Source organism: Verticillium nonalfalfae, assembly GCF_003724135.2.
Source record: "Verticillium nonalfalfae strain VnAa140/NRRL 66861 chromosome Unknown scaffold_9, whole genome shotgun sequence".
NCBI lineage: Eukaryota > Fungi > Ascomycota > Sordariomycetes > Glomerellales > Plectosphaerellaceae > Verticillium > Verticillium nonalfalfae.
This window is the reverse complement of record NW_021167234.1, coordinates 151,688-171,905: the sequence shown is the minus strand read 5'-3', so window position 1 is coordinate 171,905 and position 20,218 is coordinate 151,688. Positions and strand designations below refer to the sequence as shown.

At 54.9% G+C, this 20,218-nt stretch overlaps 5 protein-coding genes across 5 annotated transcripts; 3 read left to right on the top strand and 2 right to left on the bottom strand.

The window, feature by feature from the left end:
* Nucleotides 1-3,693: 3,693 nt before the first annotated feature.
* D7B24_009206 (uncharacterized protein) lies at nt 3,694-5,648 on the top strand (the record flags this gene model as incomplete). The annotated part of the gene is made up of 3 exons (XM_028643282.1): nt 3,694-3,784; nt 3,862-4,616; nt 4,677-5,648. The coding sequence occupies 3 exons, from the start codon at nt 3,694-3,696 to the stop codon at nt 5,646-5,648; spliced, it is 1,818 nt and encodes a 605-aa protein (XP_028498333.1).
* A 458-nt stretch (nt 5,649-6,106) lies between these two features.
* On the bottom strand, nt 6,107-7,644 carry D7B24_009205 (uncharacterized protein; the record flags this gene model as incomplete). The annotated part of the gene is made up of 3 exons (XM_028643281.1): nt 6,107-6,262; nt 6,322-6,542; nt 6,597-7,644. 3 exons carry the CDS (start codon nt 7,642-7,644, stop codon nt 6,107-6,109), a joined length of 1,425 nt encoding a protein of 474 aa, XP_028498332.1.
* A 1,449-nt stretch (nt 7,645-9,093) lies between these two features.
* D7B24_009204 (uncharacterized protein) lies at nt 9,094-9,624 on the top strand (the record flags this gene model as incomplete). The annotated part of the gene is made up of 2 exons (XM_028643280.1): nt 9,094-9,285; nt 9,355-9,624. 2 exons carry the CDS (start codon nt 9,094-9,096, stop codon nt 9,622-9,624), a joined length of 462 nt encoding a protein of 153 aa, XP_028498331.1.
* A 5,186-nt stretch (nt 9,625-14,810) lies between these two features.
* Nucleotides 14,811-16,268, bottom strand: D7B24_009203 (uncharacterized protein; the record flags this gene model as incomplete). Its single annotated transcript, XM_028643279.1, has 5 exons — nt 14,811-15,273; nt 15,348-15,517; nt 15,578-15,633; nt 15,727-15,957; nt 16,022-16,268. The coding sequence occupies 5 exons, from the start codon at nt 16,266-16,268 to the stop codon at nt 14,811-14,813; spliced, it is 1,167 nt and encodes a 388-aa protein (XP_028498330.1).
* A 1,475-nt stretch (nt 16,269-17,743) lies between these two features.
* D7B24_009202 (uncharacterized protein) lies at nt 17,744-20,005 on the top strand (the record flags this gene model as incomplete). The annotated part of the gene is made up of 1 exon (XM_028643278.1): nt 17,744-20,005. One exon carries the CDS (start codon nt 17,744-17,746, stop codon nt 20,003-20,005), a length of 2,262 nt encoding a protein of 753 aa, XP_028498329.1.
* Between the last annotated feature and the right edge of the window lie 213 nt (nt 20,006-20,218).

The window sequence follows — 20,218 nt, the reverse complement described above, 5'->3', positions numbered from 1 at the left end:
CCAAACCTCATAACTGTTAGGAAATGATTTGGCGATGCCCGATGATGCCGCTGACTTGGCTGTCGGTGTACGTCTTTTCGAAATTGTGACCGAAGCCCTTGTGCTCACTGGGCCGATTAGCTCGGTCGTTTTGGTTCCCTAGCGAGCAAATAACTCAGGTGTGCCAATGACCTCGATCGTCATATAAAGGGCGTCAGTGCATTTGTTGCTGTACTGGGATCGGCAAATGGAGGGAGCTTGCGGATCACGTTTCGGTCGGTTACGATATCCTTTATTTTCAGGTCTAAAATGGGATTCGTGATAAGCAACGCGTAAATAAAGGCTCTAGGCGACTAGCGGGATAGCGAGCTGCACCCTAAGAGGTTTGAATCAGGCCAAAGTCTTTCTGCAACGGTTGATGTGACGTCGGCCTTGGAGGGGTCCATAAGGTGGGCTACCGGGGACAGCGATCGCAGGTGTTGCTTTGAGTGCTTCGATCCAGTTCCAGGACAACAAGTGTTTGACGTCAGTTATGCTAGCCGTGTGCAGGGGGGAAGTGGTAAGGTTCGCCACATATCGGCGAGTACTCAACTACCATGGTAGCAGACTGATGCAAGTCGTTTGCCGACTTGTGTTGCCTATGTTGTGAAGCAAAGTAGCTCTGGTCGCTGTTACCAACCGAATTTAGGACGGCAGCACAACCAAGTTGCATGTGTAACGTGCTCAACGGTTCCCCTTCTTCCCACTTACATGCAGCCAGTGTAGGCTACTGGATATGTAAGAAAAGCTTGAGTACCTTGACGGAGTACTGGAAGTGAGAACTGGCGTCAGAAGTAGGTCTGTGACCCTCCGAGTCATCTTCCCAACAGAGGTAGATAGCCATAGAGTCTGCTTGCATTGATTGCGCGTCGTTGGTGCCGTCACTGGTTTCCCCCTTGGGAAGTCCAACTAGCACGTGTGACGGACATATCCGACAGCCAGGAATACGTGGCGAGCAGTTGGCTTAGCAGTCTTCCTACGGAGCTGAATATCACATTTATGCATATCCTATTGGCCCCTGACGAAAGGTTGGCCAACGAGTGGAAGGAGGTGCACACCATCTCCGCCTTCCAATACCATTCCAAATGTCGTTTCTGTGCCAGAAGAGAATGGCGGGAGTTGTGGCGGCACCTGATGATGGAGCGGCACGGAGGGCAAAACCTCCAGCGACAGGCTTTGGTGTGACTCGGCGGAGGGTCAGCTATTCTGAGGATGAGCCATATTCAGTTGTTGTCTGGCCTTTATCGAGCCAAAACAGAGATACAACATGAACAAGAACCTAATACTGTCAGATTCATGGTAGCCACGCCATAATAGGTTCATCAAGTATTACTAACAAACACGAAGCACTTGACTAGGTCTGTAAGATACGGCGTCACTACACGGCAGCGCCATGTGTCATTAAGAAGAGGAGCTCGGGGTCCACCTTGGCCGATAATTGTTAGCATGTACTTGGAAGAAGCGCAACCGGGCCTCCGGAGAACCTGCAGCCGGGGGCTCCGGCTGGTGGAGGCGCCGCAAGACAATGGCCCGGCCGGCAGATACAGATGCTGCCCACGGCAATTGGACGGCTTGCGCCGCGCAGCCTCTTGAGCGGAAATTCTTACGGGCCGTGCCACCTTACTGCCGCCTGCCAAGTCCGGCGCAGCGTGAGACGCGGGGTCAGCGGCGAAGAGAGGGAGCTTTCCTCGTGCGCCGAAGGAAGATACGGCAGCCGTTCCTATGCCGTCGAAGTGGCCTCATTACAGCGTGGACGGTAATTCACCGGTATGGGGATTGGGACAGGTACAGTCTTGTACAAGGGGGAACACTTCCATTTCTGACTCTCTGGCCTGTTGAAGAGCAGTCGATATGATTACACAAGTTCTTGTAGGGAAGCATGAAATCGCGGCGGTCGAACCGACGCTGAGAGAAGGCCCATGATGCTTTTTGCGCTGGTGGTCGTATTTCTGGAGATGCCAGTGTTGGCGACGGCGGCGGTCTTGTCAGGTAGCATTTCCCTCGAAAGTGAGAATGCCAAATGAGTCCTCAGGGGCAAATATGGTGAAAGAAGCCGTGAACAGCGTAGTAGACCGCTGGCGATCGCTTCCAGAAGAAGGGGGAGGGGGAGACGCCGAAAGATGCGACGAACATGACAGGCGGCTAAACTCCAGGTCCGCCAACCTTGAGGGCCGTTGACTTGGGACGGCGAACACAGACAAACACATGACACCCACTTTTCACTGCATGCCGACTGGCAGACATCGGTCGAGCTCGAGATAAACAGTACCGATAAGATTGCACAGACGGCGGGCGGCCCCAGCACATGACAGCGACAGGGGTCGAAGTGCGGGCACAGCAAATCGGCACCAAGCAGATTCTGGCAGCTCGATTGCGGTCACCAGGATGTGGGATCTCGTCATTCGCGGGCAACCGTCGGGGTGGCGCTCAAGCGGCAAAACGGGCAGGTGAGCGAGAGGCAGCAGAGGGCCGACGACGGCTTGGAAAGGGGACCCGCGATGAGCCTCACGTCATTATTGGTCGCGATGAGGAGGCGATGGCGAGCTCGCTGGAGGAGTCGACCGACTGGGTTGTCGGTCGGGTGTCGGCTGGTCTACCGGCTGGGCGTTATTTCGACTGACCAGGTGATTGTTCTGGATGATGATGCTGGTTCACGGCTCACTATGAATACCCGAGTATTGGAGAGTAGACAGATTTCTTTGTGAAGAGTCAGATCATCATGAGTGCCACAACACTTAATAATAGGTCGTCTAGAGGTGAATAAATAGATTCGAGGACACTCGGGTAGGCCGGGATAGCAACCCAGCGGAGACGAAGAACAAGCGACCCCAAAGGGCGTGCTGATTGATAAAATGATGATCCACAGACTAGGCATCATGCTTAAAAACAAGGGTATCTCGGCCTCCTCCCCATACCCTGCCTACTGCATAGGAAACAGAGCAGAAGAGGGGAACAACGCCGGCCCAGAACATGGTGATCTCTCATCTCTTGCCCCTTTCGCCACGACGCCCCCAAGCCCTGGCCGGGCTCCCCCCGCCTCATTGCCATGTCGACAGGGCCGGCATGGCGCAAACGCCCACCTTCTCGAGTTGTTCCACGCGGAATAGAGGCGACGCAGGCACAGGGCGGGGAGCGGAGACTAAGCAGTTAGCCATCCGCACATAAGCCTCTGTTGATTTGCCAATGCGATTCTGCCCATGCGTGGTACCATGTGAGCTAACGCGCCAAGCCGTTTCCCTCCTACCCCATCCGTCCATAGCGGCGTGGTATTCTTGGCGATATCCCATGTCGACATCGCCGCCGCCGACCCAACACACACACGCACACACACACAAACAGACAGTCACTACAGACACGCAGGCACCCGCAGAGCAAAACCCAGGACCGGAGGTGGACGGGTGGGCGGGGGACTTTGGATAATCCCACCTTGGGAGCTGCCAGATTGAGCTTCTCGCGCCTGGGTCCTCCCGACAGGCATGAGCGTGCAATGGAGCCCTCCCCTTCACCCCCCCCCCCCCCTCCCGTTTCTAGGCATCACCAGCCAAGCGGAGGGAAGGAGAGCTTTCTCATAAATATCGGAGGATCTGCGCTCCTCGAATCTCGCGCTGCTCTTGCCCCCTCACCCCCTCCGACCACCAGACAAGCCCTCCGCAAGGTCAACCCTCAACCCTCACCATGCGCTACAACACCATTGCTGGCGCGGTCCTGACCGCTGCCTCTGCCGTCATCGGCAAGGAGATTGCCAAGGACGAGGCCCTCGCTGCTGGTAAGAGACTGCCTCTCTTGTGGTGCCTCTGGTGTGGTCAGCTTCTTGTGGGCCTGCGAGACTAACCCTCGACACAGAGTTCTACGACAATGGCGCGCTCCACGAGCACATCATGGCCGAGAAGCTCTCCTTCTGGCAGGGCGAACAGGCCGCCGGTCTGCTCGACTCGACCAAGTGGCCCCGCCTCAACTACACCAAGTGTGTCAACGGCAAGGCCGAGGCCGTCAAGGGGGACCCCCTCCACACCTTCCGGTGCAAGAACATCGACCTCTACGACTTTGTCAACCACGCCGAGCTCGGCTCCCCCGGCTCGGACGTGCAGCTCCGCACCGGCTCGGGCTCGTGGGGCTGGGTCCACGAGGAGTCGGGCCGTGAGTTCGTCGCCAACGGCCAGTACGACGGCACCTCGTTCATCGAGATCCTGCCCGAGGGCAAGATCAAGGTGCTCGGCTTCCTGCCGGCCGTCGTGCCCGCCGCCGCGCGCTCCCTGTGGAAGGAGGTCCGCCGCTACAAGAACTACATTGTCGTCGGCTCCGAGCTCGAGGGCCACGGCGTCCAGATCTTCGACCTCACCAAGCTGCTCGACATTGAGCTCAAGGCCGGCGACAAGCCCGTCCGCTTCGGCAAGGCCGACCTCACCGGTTGGTTCAACGACCTGCCCATCGGCTCGTCTCACAACGTCGTCATCAACGAGGAGGCCGGCTACGGCGCCTCGGTCGGCTCGCGCCCGCGCAACGAGAGCGCCCTCGGCGGCTTCATCTTCTTCGACCTGAAGGACCCCTCCAAGCCCGTCAAGCTCGGCATTGCCAAGGACGACGGCTACGTCCACGACGTGAGTCACCCCGCCCCCCTAGGCTGCTGTGAATGCCGTCTTGCTAACCCCCCTTCGCAGGCTGAGTGCCTCATCTACCGTGGCCCCGACTCGCGCTACGACGGCCGCGACATCTGCTACGCCTACAACGAGGACTCGCTGACCATCTACGACGTCACCGACAAGTCCAAGCCCCTGATCGTCTCGATCACCAGCTACACGGGCGTCCAGTACACCCACCAGGGCGCCGTCCTCGACAAGAAGTGGCAGCAGTACCTGATCCTCGACGACGAGTACGACGAGGTCGGCCGCACCGGCCCCCACGTCGGCCCCGCCATCGACGGCTACCCCGTCACCTACATCTGGGACATCTCGGACCTCGAGGCGCCCAAGCAGACGGGTCTCTACAAGGGCACGGTCCGCTCCGTCGACCACAACCAGTACGTCAACAAGTACGACGGCCTCGTCTACCAGTCCAACTACGGCGCCGGCCTGCGCGTCTACGACGTGTCGTCCATCCCCGACGACCCCACAGGCGACTCGGTCTGCGAGGTCGCCTACTTTGACATTTACCCCGAGGACGACTCGGCCCCCGGCGGCGGCAACCCGGCCTTTGTCGGCTCGTGGTCCTCGTACGCCGAGTTCCCCTCGGGCTACGTCTGGATCAACACCATCGAGCGCGGCGGCTACCTCGTCAAGGTCACCAAGCGCGAAAAGTGCAAGCCCAAGACGTGCAACGCCGACAACTGCCTGCGCGCCCTGCGCGCCAACTCGGTCGCCGGCCGCCTCGAGGAGTCGCAGGAGTTCTGCGCCGGCTTCCTTGACGGCTGGGAGGCTGACGTCAAGGTCGTCCCCAGCTACGCCTCGTCCGCCTGCGGCCAGAACGTCATCTCCCGCGTCTCCTCCGCCTGCTCGTGCCTGCCCACCCCGACCGGCGCCACGACGACCATCACCTCGACCGCCGTCGCCACGACCACTGTCGAGCCCCCCGTCTCGAGCGCCGTCTCGAGCGCCCCCCAGCCCTCCGAGACTGACGACACGTGCGAGGAATAAGCGTGCCGCCCGTGTACAGGATGTGTAGTTTGATGCGAGACTGGCAGCTCTTGTGTGTGTGCCTGGTAGGCCGGTGTGTTAGTCGAGTTAGACGATAATGAAGTACTATACCTATCTGTCAAGACACGCAAGTCTCTGCATCTCTTCCACGCATTCCCTGTGTTGAAGGGAGCTCTTCTTCTGAAGCCAAATGGGTGATCAATTGTGTTCTTGCGGTGTTCCAATACGACGTGATGCTTGTATTCGTAGCTAACAATGGTACAGATATAGTCAGATAGTGAGTAAAGTGACGGGAAACCCAACCTGAAGATATGCTAGCATGGCCAATTTTGTCCTCTTGTCACACCCTGACACCCATCCCCTCCAGAATTTACACAACAACGACACAAGATTTGAGACTAGTCTCCGCGGACAGTCGCGAGGCGATCGTGCTCGATTGGAGATAATTAAGAGGGCTCTTACTCGAGCTTGGCGGCGAGAAGCTGCTGCAGCTGCTTCAGCTGGTCGACGCTCATGGTCACATTAACCAGCTCCGTGGCCTGCAGGCCGTTCGAGGTCGCGACGTCGGGGTTAGGGTAGTACCAGCAAGCAATGGCGATGATGACGTAGACAATCTGTGGGCCAATATCAGCTTCTGCAGGTCATCGGTCCAGCAACCACCAAAATAACATACCACAAGCAGCGCGCCTTCGAGCCAGTTAGACTCGCCGTCGCGAAGGAAGTTGCCGACAACGAGGATCGACAGGACAAGCAGAGCAATCATGAAGATCTCAAAGTTGAGGTCCATGGGCTTCCCCAGGGCCCAGCCGACAATGACGACAAGCGGGCCGTTGAACAGGGCAGTCTGAATCGAGGGGCCGAGGCAGTGGTAGAGAGCCACGTTGATGGCGCCGTCTGGAAAAGTCGTCAGTACTGTTCTGCAGGATCATGGGGGAAAGAAAAACGCACCCCAGGCCTCGTCAATCGCCGTCAGATGCTCAGCGGCCTTCTCGACCAGAGGCAACAGGATCAGACCCAAGAACTGGTCGGGCACGCCAGCCTCCACGACGTGCTCAATCTCCTCGACGAGGAAGATGAGGAGTAGCGTCACGAACACAAGGGCAATGGTAATGGCGATGAGGGCCTCGGTCATGGTGAACTTGGGCTTCTCGGCATCGGCTTCGCGATCCGCATCCCGGTGCTCGTCAGCCTCGATGACCTCGTCGAAGATGCTGTGCTGGCTGCTGGCCTGGTACCAGATGTACAGGAAAAAGGCAACAATGAGGGCGATGGAGGTGGCCTGACTGATGCTCAGCACGTCGTCCTCGAGCTTTCGCTCGGTGAAGGGCTCGTGAGGACCTGGCAGGCCCGGCAGCAGCGGGACGACCTCAGACTTGAGGGCCGAGTAGAAGGCGCTCGGGATGAGGAGACCAAAGGCGGCAACGAGCAGGAGGCCGCTGCCGACCTCGGAGACGATGCTGTGGAACTTCTGTGTGGCCTCGCGCAGGCCGCCAAAGAAGAAGCACAGACCGAGGCAGAGGAGCAGGTTCGTCAGGATGCTGCCGAGAATGGCGGCCTGGATGATGGGGACAAGGTTACCCTCGTCGCCATTGTCTTCGGGGTCGCTCGCGTCGTGCTTGACGATGAGGACGACGAAAAGAATAATCTCAATGATGGATCCGAATGTCGTCTCAATCAGGATGCCGGCGACCTTGGGCAGCTTACGCGCGAACTCCTGGCCTGCAAAGCCCAGCAGGTTGGCAGAAGGGATGACGGCGATGTACGCAATGACAAACTTCCAGATGTGCAGTCCCGGGAAGAACTGCAGGATGAGGGCAACGGGGACGACAGGCCAGAGCACGTTGACGAGCTTCGAAGCGGTGCACGAGCTGCGCCAGAGGACGGCGAGGAAGTGGTTGATGTGGAAACCCTGTCGGCCGCTCTCGCCTTCGTGGGCGATTTCGACGTTGAGGCTGGGAAGCAGAGGCGTCTGCTCGGACCCGCGGCCGTTCGACATGGTGGGCGGTGGTGGTTCGGGGTCTCGTCAATTATCGATGGATCAATTGGGTCGGTCGAGGGCAATGGATCGCAATGGCGGGATCACAAACGCGACATAGGTCACGAGAGAGTGAATCGAGTCGATGGGCGACTGACTGGCGGAGAAGGCAAGAAGCACAGAGCAAGAGAGCAGAGAGGTGCTGCCCGCGCAGTGCACGCGCGGGGAAAGCTCCCCATCGTCTTTAAATGGCAGTGGCGGTGCACGAGTACATCGTGACATGTACCTAACTGCCTCGATCTCCGAACCTCAGGACCACAGGAAGGACCTCAGGTGGCAGGCAGGCAGGCAGGCAAACGCGGGGCTGGTCCTGCCTCGATGTTCCAGTTCCAGCCTCCTCGCATTAGTTGTTCAGGGCAGGTCAGACCAAGGCAGGGGCATCTCGGGCAGGCACCTTGCCCAGGTGGGCATCTTGGGCATGTTCACTGACCAGGCTCTGTCCATGTCAGGGTGCCAAGCCCCGCATTTCAAGCCTATAGCGCGGCCACAGCAGTCCACAGGTGTGACGTGCCTTGAGCTCGAGCAGCAGAGACCCATGCTTGACCTCGCCTCCGCATCTGCCAGGTGAACCCTCCAGCTGAAAAGTCTTGTTTTCCCTCTGCGATTCCTTGCCTCAAGGCGCCTAGTGCCCGCCGCTCACCTGGCATAGCCACCCCCTGTGTCTCCTCCTCCGCGGGAATACCAAGCCTTCGATCCATTTGACGATGCTAACTCGAAATTGATTCATCTGTAAGCTCTCTCTCTACCCCTCTCTCTCGGATGCGTGGCATCATGATGGAGGGATGGGTGGGGATCAATTTTCGTTGATCTGTAACCCGGAATTCGGCTCATGAGCTTATTTTGATGACAATAGTGCTTGGCGATTGACCGGGCCCTCATCCCATCTTTGGAGCCCTGGGTTCGAGAGCATTCGTCAGAGTACCTATACTCGCGTGACACGGTCGGCCAATCGAGGTGCACTTGGGAGTAGTAGTATTCCCCGATCGATTCGATCATCCTCCGAGCGCCCAGCGCGTACAGATAGATGGATGGATATGCCCCTCGTTGTCGGCCGCCCACCAAAAACCATGGCCTCAACGGAGCGCGTTTGGAATGCGCAATGGATCATGGCATTTCCGCCGCAAGCTCGATATAAGCTGCTACGATGCCGTCAGCAGACGCGATGAACCTGGACATGCCAGATCGGGCCACGACACTTCAATCAGACTGACCAGTGGTGGAGCGGGTGCGTGACCATCGTCATCCGGCTTTAGCACGTGTCTGTGAGCTGTCACAACGGCGCATGACATCATCGTCTCTTCACGATTTCCTTCCCGTTAAAACGCACGAGGCTCGCACAACGTTGACACGTCAACTTCACGTCGCTAACAATTCATCAAAGACGAATAATCATATTTTAACGCAAGCAAAATGGTCCTCATCTCCAACATCGTGACCCTTCTGGTCACGGCAGCCAGCGGCTACGCCGTCTACTTCTCGGCTCAGTCCATCCCGAAGCTTCAAAAGTATGAGCAGACAGCCGAGAAGGCTGCCGAATGGAGCAGCACCGCCAAGAAGCAGCTCTGGGATACCCGCTACACCGTCGGCGCCGGCTTCATCTTTGTAGGTTGCGGTCGCATCCTTCGTGATTTCATCTGCACGGCGTGCAGAGTGGCTGACACGCCTCAAAAGTCCCTCTTCTCACTCTACAACGGCCTGAGCTTCGTGCTCTTCACCTCTAGCAAGCTTGTCTTCCGCAACACCGCCTGGGCTCTCGTCCTCGCCGCCGGCTCGTACGGCATCAGCCTCTACATGCGCTCGTACTGGAACACCAAGGCCAAGATTCCCATGCTCGAGGAGTACAATCGCGCCATTGAAGACTCGACGCAGGTGGCCAAGGCACTGGATGTCCTTGTTCTAGGGTGGTTGGTCGTGGCCCCACTGAAGCTCTTCGGCGTTTAGACGTTTATCCATGTAATTTCTTCTGGCGTAGCCGCCTGACGCTTCATTGCGGCTTCGAGACTAGGTCATGATTGTTTCGGGCCATCCCTTTGAACATGAGAACGACCTCAGGTACAACGGTACGGACTGGGTGCTCCAGATATACAATAGCGGAATTGGCGTCTGGGCCAATTCTGTAACATCGCTTGATAGCACTGTATGAGATAAGATTCAAGCAGGCTCTTTACTATGCAATACGAGCATGATAAAGAATGCAACCAATATTCCTTCTTCCCCGGCGCCACCGCCCCACCCCCCCCCCCCACCACGAACCCCCTGTCTCGACCATCGTCGGCTTTCTATAAAAAGGCTCCAAAAGACATGACAACACCAACTTGCCTGCAAACACCGACTATTCGTCAGCAGTGAGGGCGGTTTCCTGGGTACTGTTAACATCCTGCGTAAATTGCAAGCTTTCGGGGCCATGTCTGAAGTATGTCAAGCTTACAGATAAAGCACCCACCCATCGCTCAGCATTGTAGATCATTTGGAAGGATCCGTGGCCCAAGCACCCACGCCGGCGAGCATCTCGGCCTGGCCTGCTGAGCTCGTACTAGCATTCGAGCTCGTGTGAGCATTTTGACGCGGCATCTGCTCCGGGTTGGGCGTTCCCGATGCCACAGCAGCAGTTGTGCTTCGATTTGCACCGACTGTCACGGTGGGATGAACTGGATTGAAGTCGCGAGGTTCGAAGGTTCCTTCGCCTGTCAGCTAAGTCTACCAAAAGGTCTCGGCGTCACTGTAGGGGGTTTCGAGAGTACAAAACTTGCCATTGCTTCGGATAAGTGCGGTGTAAGGCGCAGGTTGCTGGGACGAGCTGTTGCGTGGCATGATGGCACTTGAGGTTGCTACGTAGGTTCAGGAGAACAAGGTTGGGCGACATGAGCTGAGACTTAAAGTGATATGAAGGGAGCAGATGAGCCAGCTTCTCACACCTCGAGACCCTGCTCCTGAGGTGATATTTAAGAATATTTTATTCTCGGCCTCGAGAGCTAGAAGGGTTTAGTTGTAGCCCTCCAGTGGATGTCAGTGCCATAATTGTCACGCAAACAGACATCTCACGGATCAACGACGTGCGTCAATACGACGTTCAACTCGGGTCCTTCATCGGATTTGGAGAGTAAACCATCAATGATTGGCCAGCCAGCTATGTGGGCTCCACGCTGAGGCTCTGAGTCCAGACTCTTGGTGTTGGGCTGCGATATTTGCCGTCTGCCTCCTGTCCCGACTGGTGAAGGTCCATCGAAACAAATGATAAGATAAAATTTGTGGACGGAGCGCTTCAGGATGGAGGAATGTGAGACAACCGGCCGGCCGACGGCCGGGAAGTCGCCATTGACGAGCGCATTCAAGGACTCGATAGAAAGCAGAGCTCCACTTTTTTAAAAAAAGAAAGAAAAGACAGGAACATATCTTTTGACAGCGGGGACAGTCCCATCCGAGTGATCAGCCCAGTAAGACTACCTTTCTTGCCCAATCAACGTGCTTTTCTATCACGAGTCCGATGAAGGTCGTCGCATACCCGTACCTACGCAACATAGGTTAAGGAAACTCACCGGGTGCGACTCCACGATCATTCTGTGCTACCTTGACTGAACATCGTGTTTGGACAAAATTCGCCCTGCCGCCTTTTCGTGGGGGCTTATCTCGATCTTTCTCTTCATGCCATTGGGTAGTTCCCAGACAAACAGCATGCCTTTCAATGGTCCAATGCAGCACCGAAAACAATCGTATTCGACAAGGTAAGAGTTGGCAGTGTCAAAATCCCATTGTAACGGAGGCTTGACTCACGAATAATGGACGACGCCAGGGCTCGACGGTGATTCGCAGGGTTCTTCATCGGAATCGAATGGTATCATGCAATTGTCGGTTGAGGTGCAGCATGCCTACGTCTGCGACAGAACACCAAGCCGAATCTTCCACGTCGGGCCAAGAAGAATCAGGGCCTGCAGCGTGTTCGTCAAGAAGAGCAACGATCAGGGGTCAACCTAGGGAACGTCTATGATCTCTATGATTCATCGACTTCCCCATCGATTGCCTTAACATTTCTCCTACGTATCAGTGGCTCGTAGACCAGCCTCATTAGGTGGTATAATTTTGGGTAAGAAACGGGACTTTTGCTGTTGTACCTTCTATACAAGCGTGCCCCACAAGCAGGGTTTTCGATACCTGACAGGCTAATGAAACTTTGACCTCTGACCATGTAATGGGTACCTTGGGTAGGTAATCAAGTAAAGTACCTAGGTCAGTTAGGTATTTGACGATGTGTTAGAGTTCATGCGACTTATCGGTGGGGCCGCTACGGCTGAATCCGCCGCGGCTGAACCCCCCTGTATGCGGATTGCCTACGTGGAAACGGCTGCTTAACAGCCTGCCTATTGCTTGTAGATCATGCTAACAAGATTCAGACTGAAGTTGTCTCTACATGGCATGATTACTGCTCCGCTTTGCTTGGCAGAGCTCACTCTGATTGCTTGATGATTATGCATGATGCGCTTTTGGGCGAAACCAAGGACGGCACGAAGATCTCGTGATGCAGTGTGTCATTAAAAGGAATTCTGGTATATATTTCCTTAAGGTCCTGTGATCAAGATCAGAGCCCGGGTGTTGTATCATACATTACTCTCAACACCCAATATAAAACCTCGCAGCACTACCAAAGCTGTGGATGGGGATTGTGCGAAGTGCGAAGCGTATAACAACAAGAATATCCGACATCACATAACGCCTGATCAAAACAACCCGGGCCCGGCAGTCACCGACAAACCATCAAATCCACAAGGGACCAGAGAGTTAGGGTCTCGCCCTGAGTATCGTTGGTCTTTCCCTATACTGTTTTCTATTGACCTCAGTGGAACAATATCCGTACATGCTTCATCGTTGAGAATGGCTTCGACCCCCGTACCCCCGGCTCCCCTTGTTCATGATGCAGAGCGAATCGATGGCGTTACAGCCGGAACTGAAGGACAAGAACTCGCGAATGCACACCAAGGACCATGTAGCAAGGTTTGGGTATTGCCAGAGGTACACCGACAGTGAACTAGTGAAATCCATCTGTACTGGTGTGCCTGTCGCTGATTGCATTGTATACAGAAACCTCGCAAGAAGCGCATGAGCAAAGCTCCTTCAGCTACAGGCTCGAAAGTTAAGACTAACGTTACACCTGCTCAGACTAGGGCGCAAGTAAAGCGAAAGCCTTTTCAAAACCTAGAGCTACGTACCAAGACGGCACTTACAAGGCGTTTGCGGGGTTGCATGCGATGTCGTATGTTGCGAATACGTGTAAGAACAACCATGCGAACAGATTAAGTCCCAGCTAACTTGTTCCGAAGTGCGAGCCTAACCAAGAGGCTCCACAGGGCATCTGTCTGACGTGTCAGCACCTACATGCGCCCACGATTCGCAAGATGCCGTGTCTCCGCTGGATAATTACAGATTCATCACTTTATCGTGAGCAGTCTCGGCCTTATCAACTCTTTTCCAAGCGCTGGCAAAGCATGGATATTATTGACATCCAACATTGGGCTTCTGATCGAATTGAGACGATCACCATCTCTCAGATATATCTTGATGCCCCATATGACGTCGAGGTACGAGAGTTTGAGCCTGATGAGGGCGACATGCTTGTTGAGCAGTGGATGGCTTATGGCCGCGTCAAGTCTCACCCTGTCCCAAGATACGCTCTCGCCAACATGTATAAGACCGCGGAGATGCTAGGACGCTTTATCAACCAAAGTGTGGGAACTTACATCGTAGGCACAGTTGGAAACTCCAGTAAACTCATTTGGGACACGTATTATTTTGCGTTCAACTACGTTCAAGAAGCAAAGGTCGGTGAACGTACTCCAGTAGGGGTCAACTCGTTCCGCGCCCCTCTATTGTTTTGCTGATTCTTTTGAACAGACGGACCTAGAGAAAGACCTGATAAGAGCGACCTTCCGGTTTTGGGTAGCGTGTCGTAAGACCAGCAATCCTCATCACATATTCGGGTCCGATAAACTCGGTGGTCAGGTTGTCGATGACGCAACGAGTATGTTCTTCAACGTGGTTCCCATGCCGGTCATCATGATTGCCCAAATGGAATGCATCATGTATACAAAGGTGTTGCGGCCAAGACATAAAGAAGTCTTGCAAAAACTGAGCCTGCTGATGAACGAAAATAAGAGGGAGAACTGGCTGACGATATACCTCACGATGTTCATCCTTCTCCACAACTGCTCACTGATATCTAAACGGGACTGGGAGACAGCGCGACAGTATGATGTCACGGTAACGCTTTGCCCTAGCTACAGAAAAAGGCATGCGCGTGCTGACGATCGGTCGAATTAGAGAGCATACGCCAATCCAACAAGTATAGCAAAACATCACACTGGTGTCAACGTCATGCTTGCTCATTTTCATTACCTCAATAAGGGAGGATTGCCGTTTCTTCACTGCCGCAACGAAGCCGGTCTCAAGGAGCTAGCAACACAGACAAAGCTGGGTCAAATGGAAATTCAGTTCATTACAACAACCTCATATTTTTTCTGGGGGGAGAATCACGGTACGCGTCCCTTTGGACCCTCTAATCTCTACCTGCCAACGTGCTCACTCAATAGCCAGAAGTGTCAAGTCTCAATGCAGTCCGAAAGAGGGTGATCGAACAGAAAGACTACTCTGGACTCAATGACGAGCTCTACTGGGTCTCACAGCTGTATGAAGAGAAATGGACGCCTGGGCCGACGGCTTTCGAGGCAGATAGATCATGGGCAGAACACAGGTTCGAAGGTGCGGGCAAGGAAAAGGCAATCTGGGCGCCACTCGATTGCTTATTTGGCATATCCTGAAGCAAGTTGACAGCAATGATCCAGTTAATGAGCAACAGTTATGAGTTTTAACATAAGTTGAGTATATCTCAACCGAATCTGAAACGAAGGTGAACACATAAAGGGGCAAACATGTTATTTCAGCCACAAATTGTGTGCTACTCTACCCATGGAAGGACTATAGTAGCCGGCAACAATTGTCTAGAACGAAACCCGACTCGTGGCTTTAACAATCGGTGTCCCGAACGAACTCTTGAGAAAAAAGACCGTGGAGGCTCAGAACGGCATCAGCACCCAAGTTTGACAGAAACAGAGAATGAAATGGAAAGATTTCGCGACGTCTCAGTCGCAAGTACCAGCGACACGCAGAACCTTGCCGTCTTTCATGGGTGGAACGATATCCCAGTGTTCTTCCCGCTCATCATCCTCGAAAACACGCGCCCAAGCGAGACGTAGAGATCGTGGGAGTTTCCAGCACATCATCTCATTGTTGAGCCAGATTCGAACAAGGTGACGAGAAGCAGTGGCGGTATTCTCAAAAGCCTCACGGCGGTGCAGGATGCTCATGTTGTTGATGAAGCGAAGATCGCCGCGTTCCATGCGTGGCTTCATCTCGTGCTTACGAGCGATGATATGGACAGCGTCTAAGGCCTCAGCCTGGGCTTCTGTGAGGCCTGGGATGCCGGGGGTGCGGGCATCGAACGGTTCGTGACCTACCAGAAGGCGGCGCGAAAAGGAAATGATCAACTTGCCATGGTGATAGAACAGCAAAGGGCGGCGGTAGAATTTGGGATCTCGACCGAAGCTAGATCGTCACACGTCAGAGGACTACGCGGGATCCGTACCATGCTGAGCAGGGGCTAGCCAAATTGAACGTACGTATCAAATGGCCAGTCAGCGGCAGACAGAACTTCAATCAGGTCGGGCCGAGTCGCAGCGAGCTCATTGTAAACGGTCCAAGAAGACGCGATTACACTGTGTCCACCTGCGTTAGCGAGGCTTTGCGTAAACAAGCAGACGCAGTCCGTGACAGTGTCCGTGTGGAAGGGCTTGTGAGCAGGTTAGGAATTTGTGTAGGCCCTTAAATAGTATGTGGAGCACATGCTAACCTTGTCCTCGCTATATTGAACATCGCGACCTTCATCGTTCCGCTTTATAACGTGCACTGTTGAAGATATAAACCGTCAGTACCATTTCAAGAGCTTTGCTTGTCCTGGGCTTATTTTGTAACAAATATGAGATATGATGGTGAACTTACTCAACATCGAGCCACGTTGGTCTTGCTTCCCCCGCCGCTCACCGATGTAGCTCGAGATGCCAAGGTAAACTATGGTCAGGTCTTCGACCGAGTATTCGTCTGGATCTAGACCACGGACAATGGCAAATCCTCGACCCTCGTAAATATCCGCGCACACCTTGTCGAGACGGAGGCCAAGACTGGGCAATGGAAATGTTCCTCTGGAGACCTCATTGCCATCAAGGCCGTACTCTATACACAGTACATGAATCATCGTGGTAGCATGACGAATGTGAAGGGAGGAATCAAAACCAACCTTTGAAGACACAGAGCGCATCCGCTATCTCCAGCTTGTCCTTGGCTGTGAGGAAATGCACATACTCATGCTCTTTGATTAGGTCCCCAGCGCCCCAAACGAGAGGGCCATCCAAGGCCTCAGGCCACCCTTCAGGCAAGGTGGTAGCTAGGCCTCCAGTGGCATGCCGGATCTTCGACCGTTGCAAGTACGCCGCCTCGTCAACATCGTAACCAATCTTTGCATATGCTTGTGGACTGGTATGCATCACCCCAGCTACTGGGCGCCCAGCGTCGATCCTGAAGCGTGCTCGAAGCCCTGATGAGTAGTATGGTCCGGGGGATGCTCTCTCGGCAACCGGAATGGTTGAGTCGGTGGCAGAGAAAACTGCTGCAGATGTCATGGCAGCGTGGGTCATTTAGACTCTGACTTATCTTGACAAGGTAATTCTGAGAGATGACAATAAGATTTGGAGAAGTGAGAAGTGGAAGAAGATCGAACAGCCTGACAGAATGCAGATCCGGCACTCCCTGCTTTAAGACAATGTAATGAGGCTCAACTCACCAGAAAGAGGAGGAGTCGTGTCACTTGAAACGTCAGCTGCATGTCGGGATCATTTTCACTGCGGAGCAGACCATACAAACACCGGATTCCCACACCATCAACAGAAGGCTAGTCGAAGTTCGCCCTCTGGGATGCTTGCTACGTTCGCCACAATGTGTTACACAACCGTTCACCGGTCATCCAATATTTTCAGAACCAAATCCCGTAGGAAGGCTCTGGAAGCGGGGAAAGGTCTTGGCTAGACTTTCAGGGCCGACCACATCGATTCGGCTCTCCTATCAGCGTGGTCTGCGAATATACGTGGCGCGCTGCAAATAAGCGCGCCCTGGTCTCTGCACCGGGACGTTGTTGTGCACCGGGACGTTGACTCCAGCCTTTCGGTAGCATTTCCAAGGCTACCTCGGCGTCCGGTCACGAGACTCTGCTCTGGTTTACACGAAATTAGATTTTGAGGCCAGGTACATGAGAATGGATCAACGGGAGTGAATGAAAGAAGGTTCTTCTGGTCGCGTCGTGAACTTTGGAAAGGAAAGCGATTCTTTGTTCATCGTTTCATGCAGTCGATCTCTGGAGTGCGCGCTCAGTGATCTGAGCTGATTCATCTGCAATTTTTGTCCAGAAGCACTTGTTCATATTAGTACACTGTTGGTAACAATGTATCTAGATAATAATGACGCTAGAAATCCGATGTAACTATCCAGAACCGAATACGGCAGGCCGAGTTAGCAATGCAACTGCGAGGGAAGTTTCATGCCCAAAGCCCTCACACGCGGTAAAGACCACCACTTGCCTGACTTCAAGTGGGTGGTTGAAGTTAGCGCAAGTGATGGCCACACATCGGGAGACGCAGCCGAATCTAGCCTGAATTGGCAACTAGGCTCTATCATTCACGCCTCTGTACTCCGAATCTCCACCGACGCCTTCTGAGAACTTATGACGCCTTCTGTGAACTTGACCTCTAATCCATTGTACGCAGTATACGCCTTCTATCAGATTGATTTTTCTTCTTTCAGAGCACATTTATTCCTTTCAATCTTCGATTTGTACATTCCAAGAGCTCCCGAGTTTGCTCGAACCTCCTTCCAATTCTTCCGCACTGCTCCCGGCATTCAGCTTTTGTCCTCGACTTCAGGCGCTTCAAGCAGCACAGCATCCAAAAGTACGCTGGTTATCTTCAAAATGTCGTCACGCAAGCCTCTTCTTTTCAACAAGACGGCTGGTTCAATCAATGTCCACGACGATGTTTCACTGCCGCGCTCCTTTCACTGCCAGATGCCAGACTTTGCCGTCACGCCTCTTGTCTCGATGGAATCGTTGGCGAAGAAACTTGACGTCAAAGCCATCTACGTCAAGGACGAGAGCAATCGCCTCGGACTCCCCTCCTTCAAGATTCTGGGTGCCTCCTGGGGCACCTGCCGGGCAATCATCGACCAGTTCGACTTGCCCCTCAACTCATCTTTCCAAGACATCGCCCGCTGTGCACAGCAAAAGTCGATTGTCCTATACACCGCCAGCGCCGGGAATCACGGCCGAGCGTTGGCAGCCACAGCTCGTTTGCTAGGAATCCAGTCCAAGGTATATGTGTTCAAGGCTGTCGGCCCCGCAGCAGCCGAGCACATAGCTTCCGAGGGCGCCGAGGTCGTGGTCAGCCAGCTGGATTACGATGGCGCGATGAGAGAAGCCCATGCTGCATCCAAGACCGACCCTAGCGGACTCTTCGTCCAAGATGCCGCGGTTGATGGCTACACCGACATCCCGAAATGGATTGTTGAGGGCTACGCTACTCTCGTTGCAGAGGTCGATGCCCAGCTTACTTCGCAGGGCCTGAAGCCGGACCTTGTCGTCACCCCTTGTGGCGTTGGGTCGTTGGCGCAGGCTGTCGTTCGACACTGCAAGTCAGGCGATCGGGCATATCGCGTACTAGCGGTCGAGCCAGACACGGCCGCCTGCTTGTACGAGAGTCTGAGGCAGGGCAAAATCGCGTCCGTGGCCACCTCTAAGACCATCATGGAGGGCCTCAACTGCGGCACGGTATCGCTTACGGCTTTCAACGACCTAAGATCGGGCGTCGACGCCTGCGTGACAGTGTCGGACCATGAAGCCCATGAAGCCACTCGTGTTCTCGAGGAGGGAGGCATCAACAGCGGCCCTTGCGGTGGCGCTACCTTGGCAGGCTTGCAACGGCTGGCGGAAAGCGACCAGCGTCCCAGCTGGCTGACCGCCGACTCTGTCGTGGTGGTGCTCAACACCGAAAGCTCACGCCACCACGAGAAGCCCTTGGACGTGGCGGTCGAGGATGCGACAGGCTTGACCCAGATCCTCACAAGGATCGCATCTGCAAACCCCGATCTGTCGAATGATGCTGGATCTGACGAGACCGCCATCGCAGAATACATCTTCTCATGGCTTCGACACCGCGATTTGGAGGCGCACTGGGTCGAGCGCACTGCGGGGCGGCCGTCCATTGTGGGTGTCCTACGTGGCACTGGAGGCGGTAAGTCTCTCATGCTGAACGGCCACATTGACACGGTGAGCCTTTCATCCTATGGCGAGGGTGCGGATCCGCTCAGTGGCCGCCTGCAAGACAACCGCATCTATGGCAGAGGGTCCTTGGACATGAAGGCTGGCGTCGCGTCGTCCATGGCAGTCCTCGCAGCCCTCGCCAAGTCGGGTGCCGAGAAGCTCAGAGGCGACATTCTTCTGGCCGCCGTGTCAGACGAAGAAAACTTCTCCAAAGGAACAGAGGACGTCCTGGCCGCCGGCTGGAAGGCAGATGCAGCACTCATCCCTGAACCAACCAGCCAAGCCATGGTCACGGCGCACAGGGGCTTCGTGTGGGTTGAGATAGATGTGCTGGGCAAGGCTGCGCACGGCTCCGAGCCGCACATCGGCATCGATGCGATCCTGCTGGCCGGCAGTTTGCAAACGGCTCTCCTGGAGTATGGTCGCACGCTTCCCACGCACCCCCTTCTCGGAAAAGCGCACCTCCACGGCGGCAAGCTCGTAGGCGGCGAGGAACCGTCAAGCTACCCGGCAAAATGCACCCTGACCATTGAGTTCCGGACGGTGCCGCCTCAGACACCGTCGTCGATCATGGACGATCTGAATCGTATTCTGGGAGAGGTGGCTGCAAAGACACCTGATTTCCGGTATGCCGCCCCGCGCATGACATTTGCTCGCCCGGGGTCGGCCCTCGAGGATGACCATAGTTTTGTACAAACCGTGAGAACCGTGGTTGGGAACGTGACCGGCCATGTGCCAGCGCCAGCTGCAGCTGGATTCTGGTGCGACGCAGGTCTTTTGAACGAGGCGGGCATCCCATCAATTGTGTATGGGCCAAAGGGTGAGGGGCTGCATGCAGCTGTGGAGTGGGTAGATGTCGACAGTCTGAAGGAGGTGACAAAGGTAATTGAGGATATAACGCGGAGGTACTGTTTGTAGAAACATTTTCCGAGTGACCACATAGATGCCTTTCAAATCCATCATTCAACGTAGAAACAACCCTGGCATCAATCCATTCTTAATGCCAACGCATGCATCGATGTTCCCTTCATACCGCTGCATAGATTGATTCAGCCAGTCCACGCGAAACGAACACAGGTGCGTTTCGGGGGGTCCCTCCGGCTCCTTCCTCACAAGCTTCCAGTAGTTCTG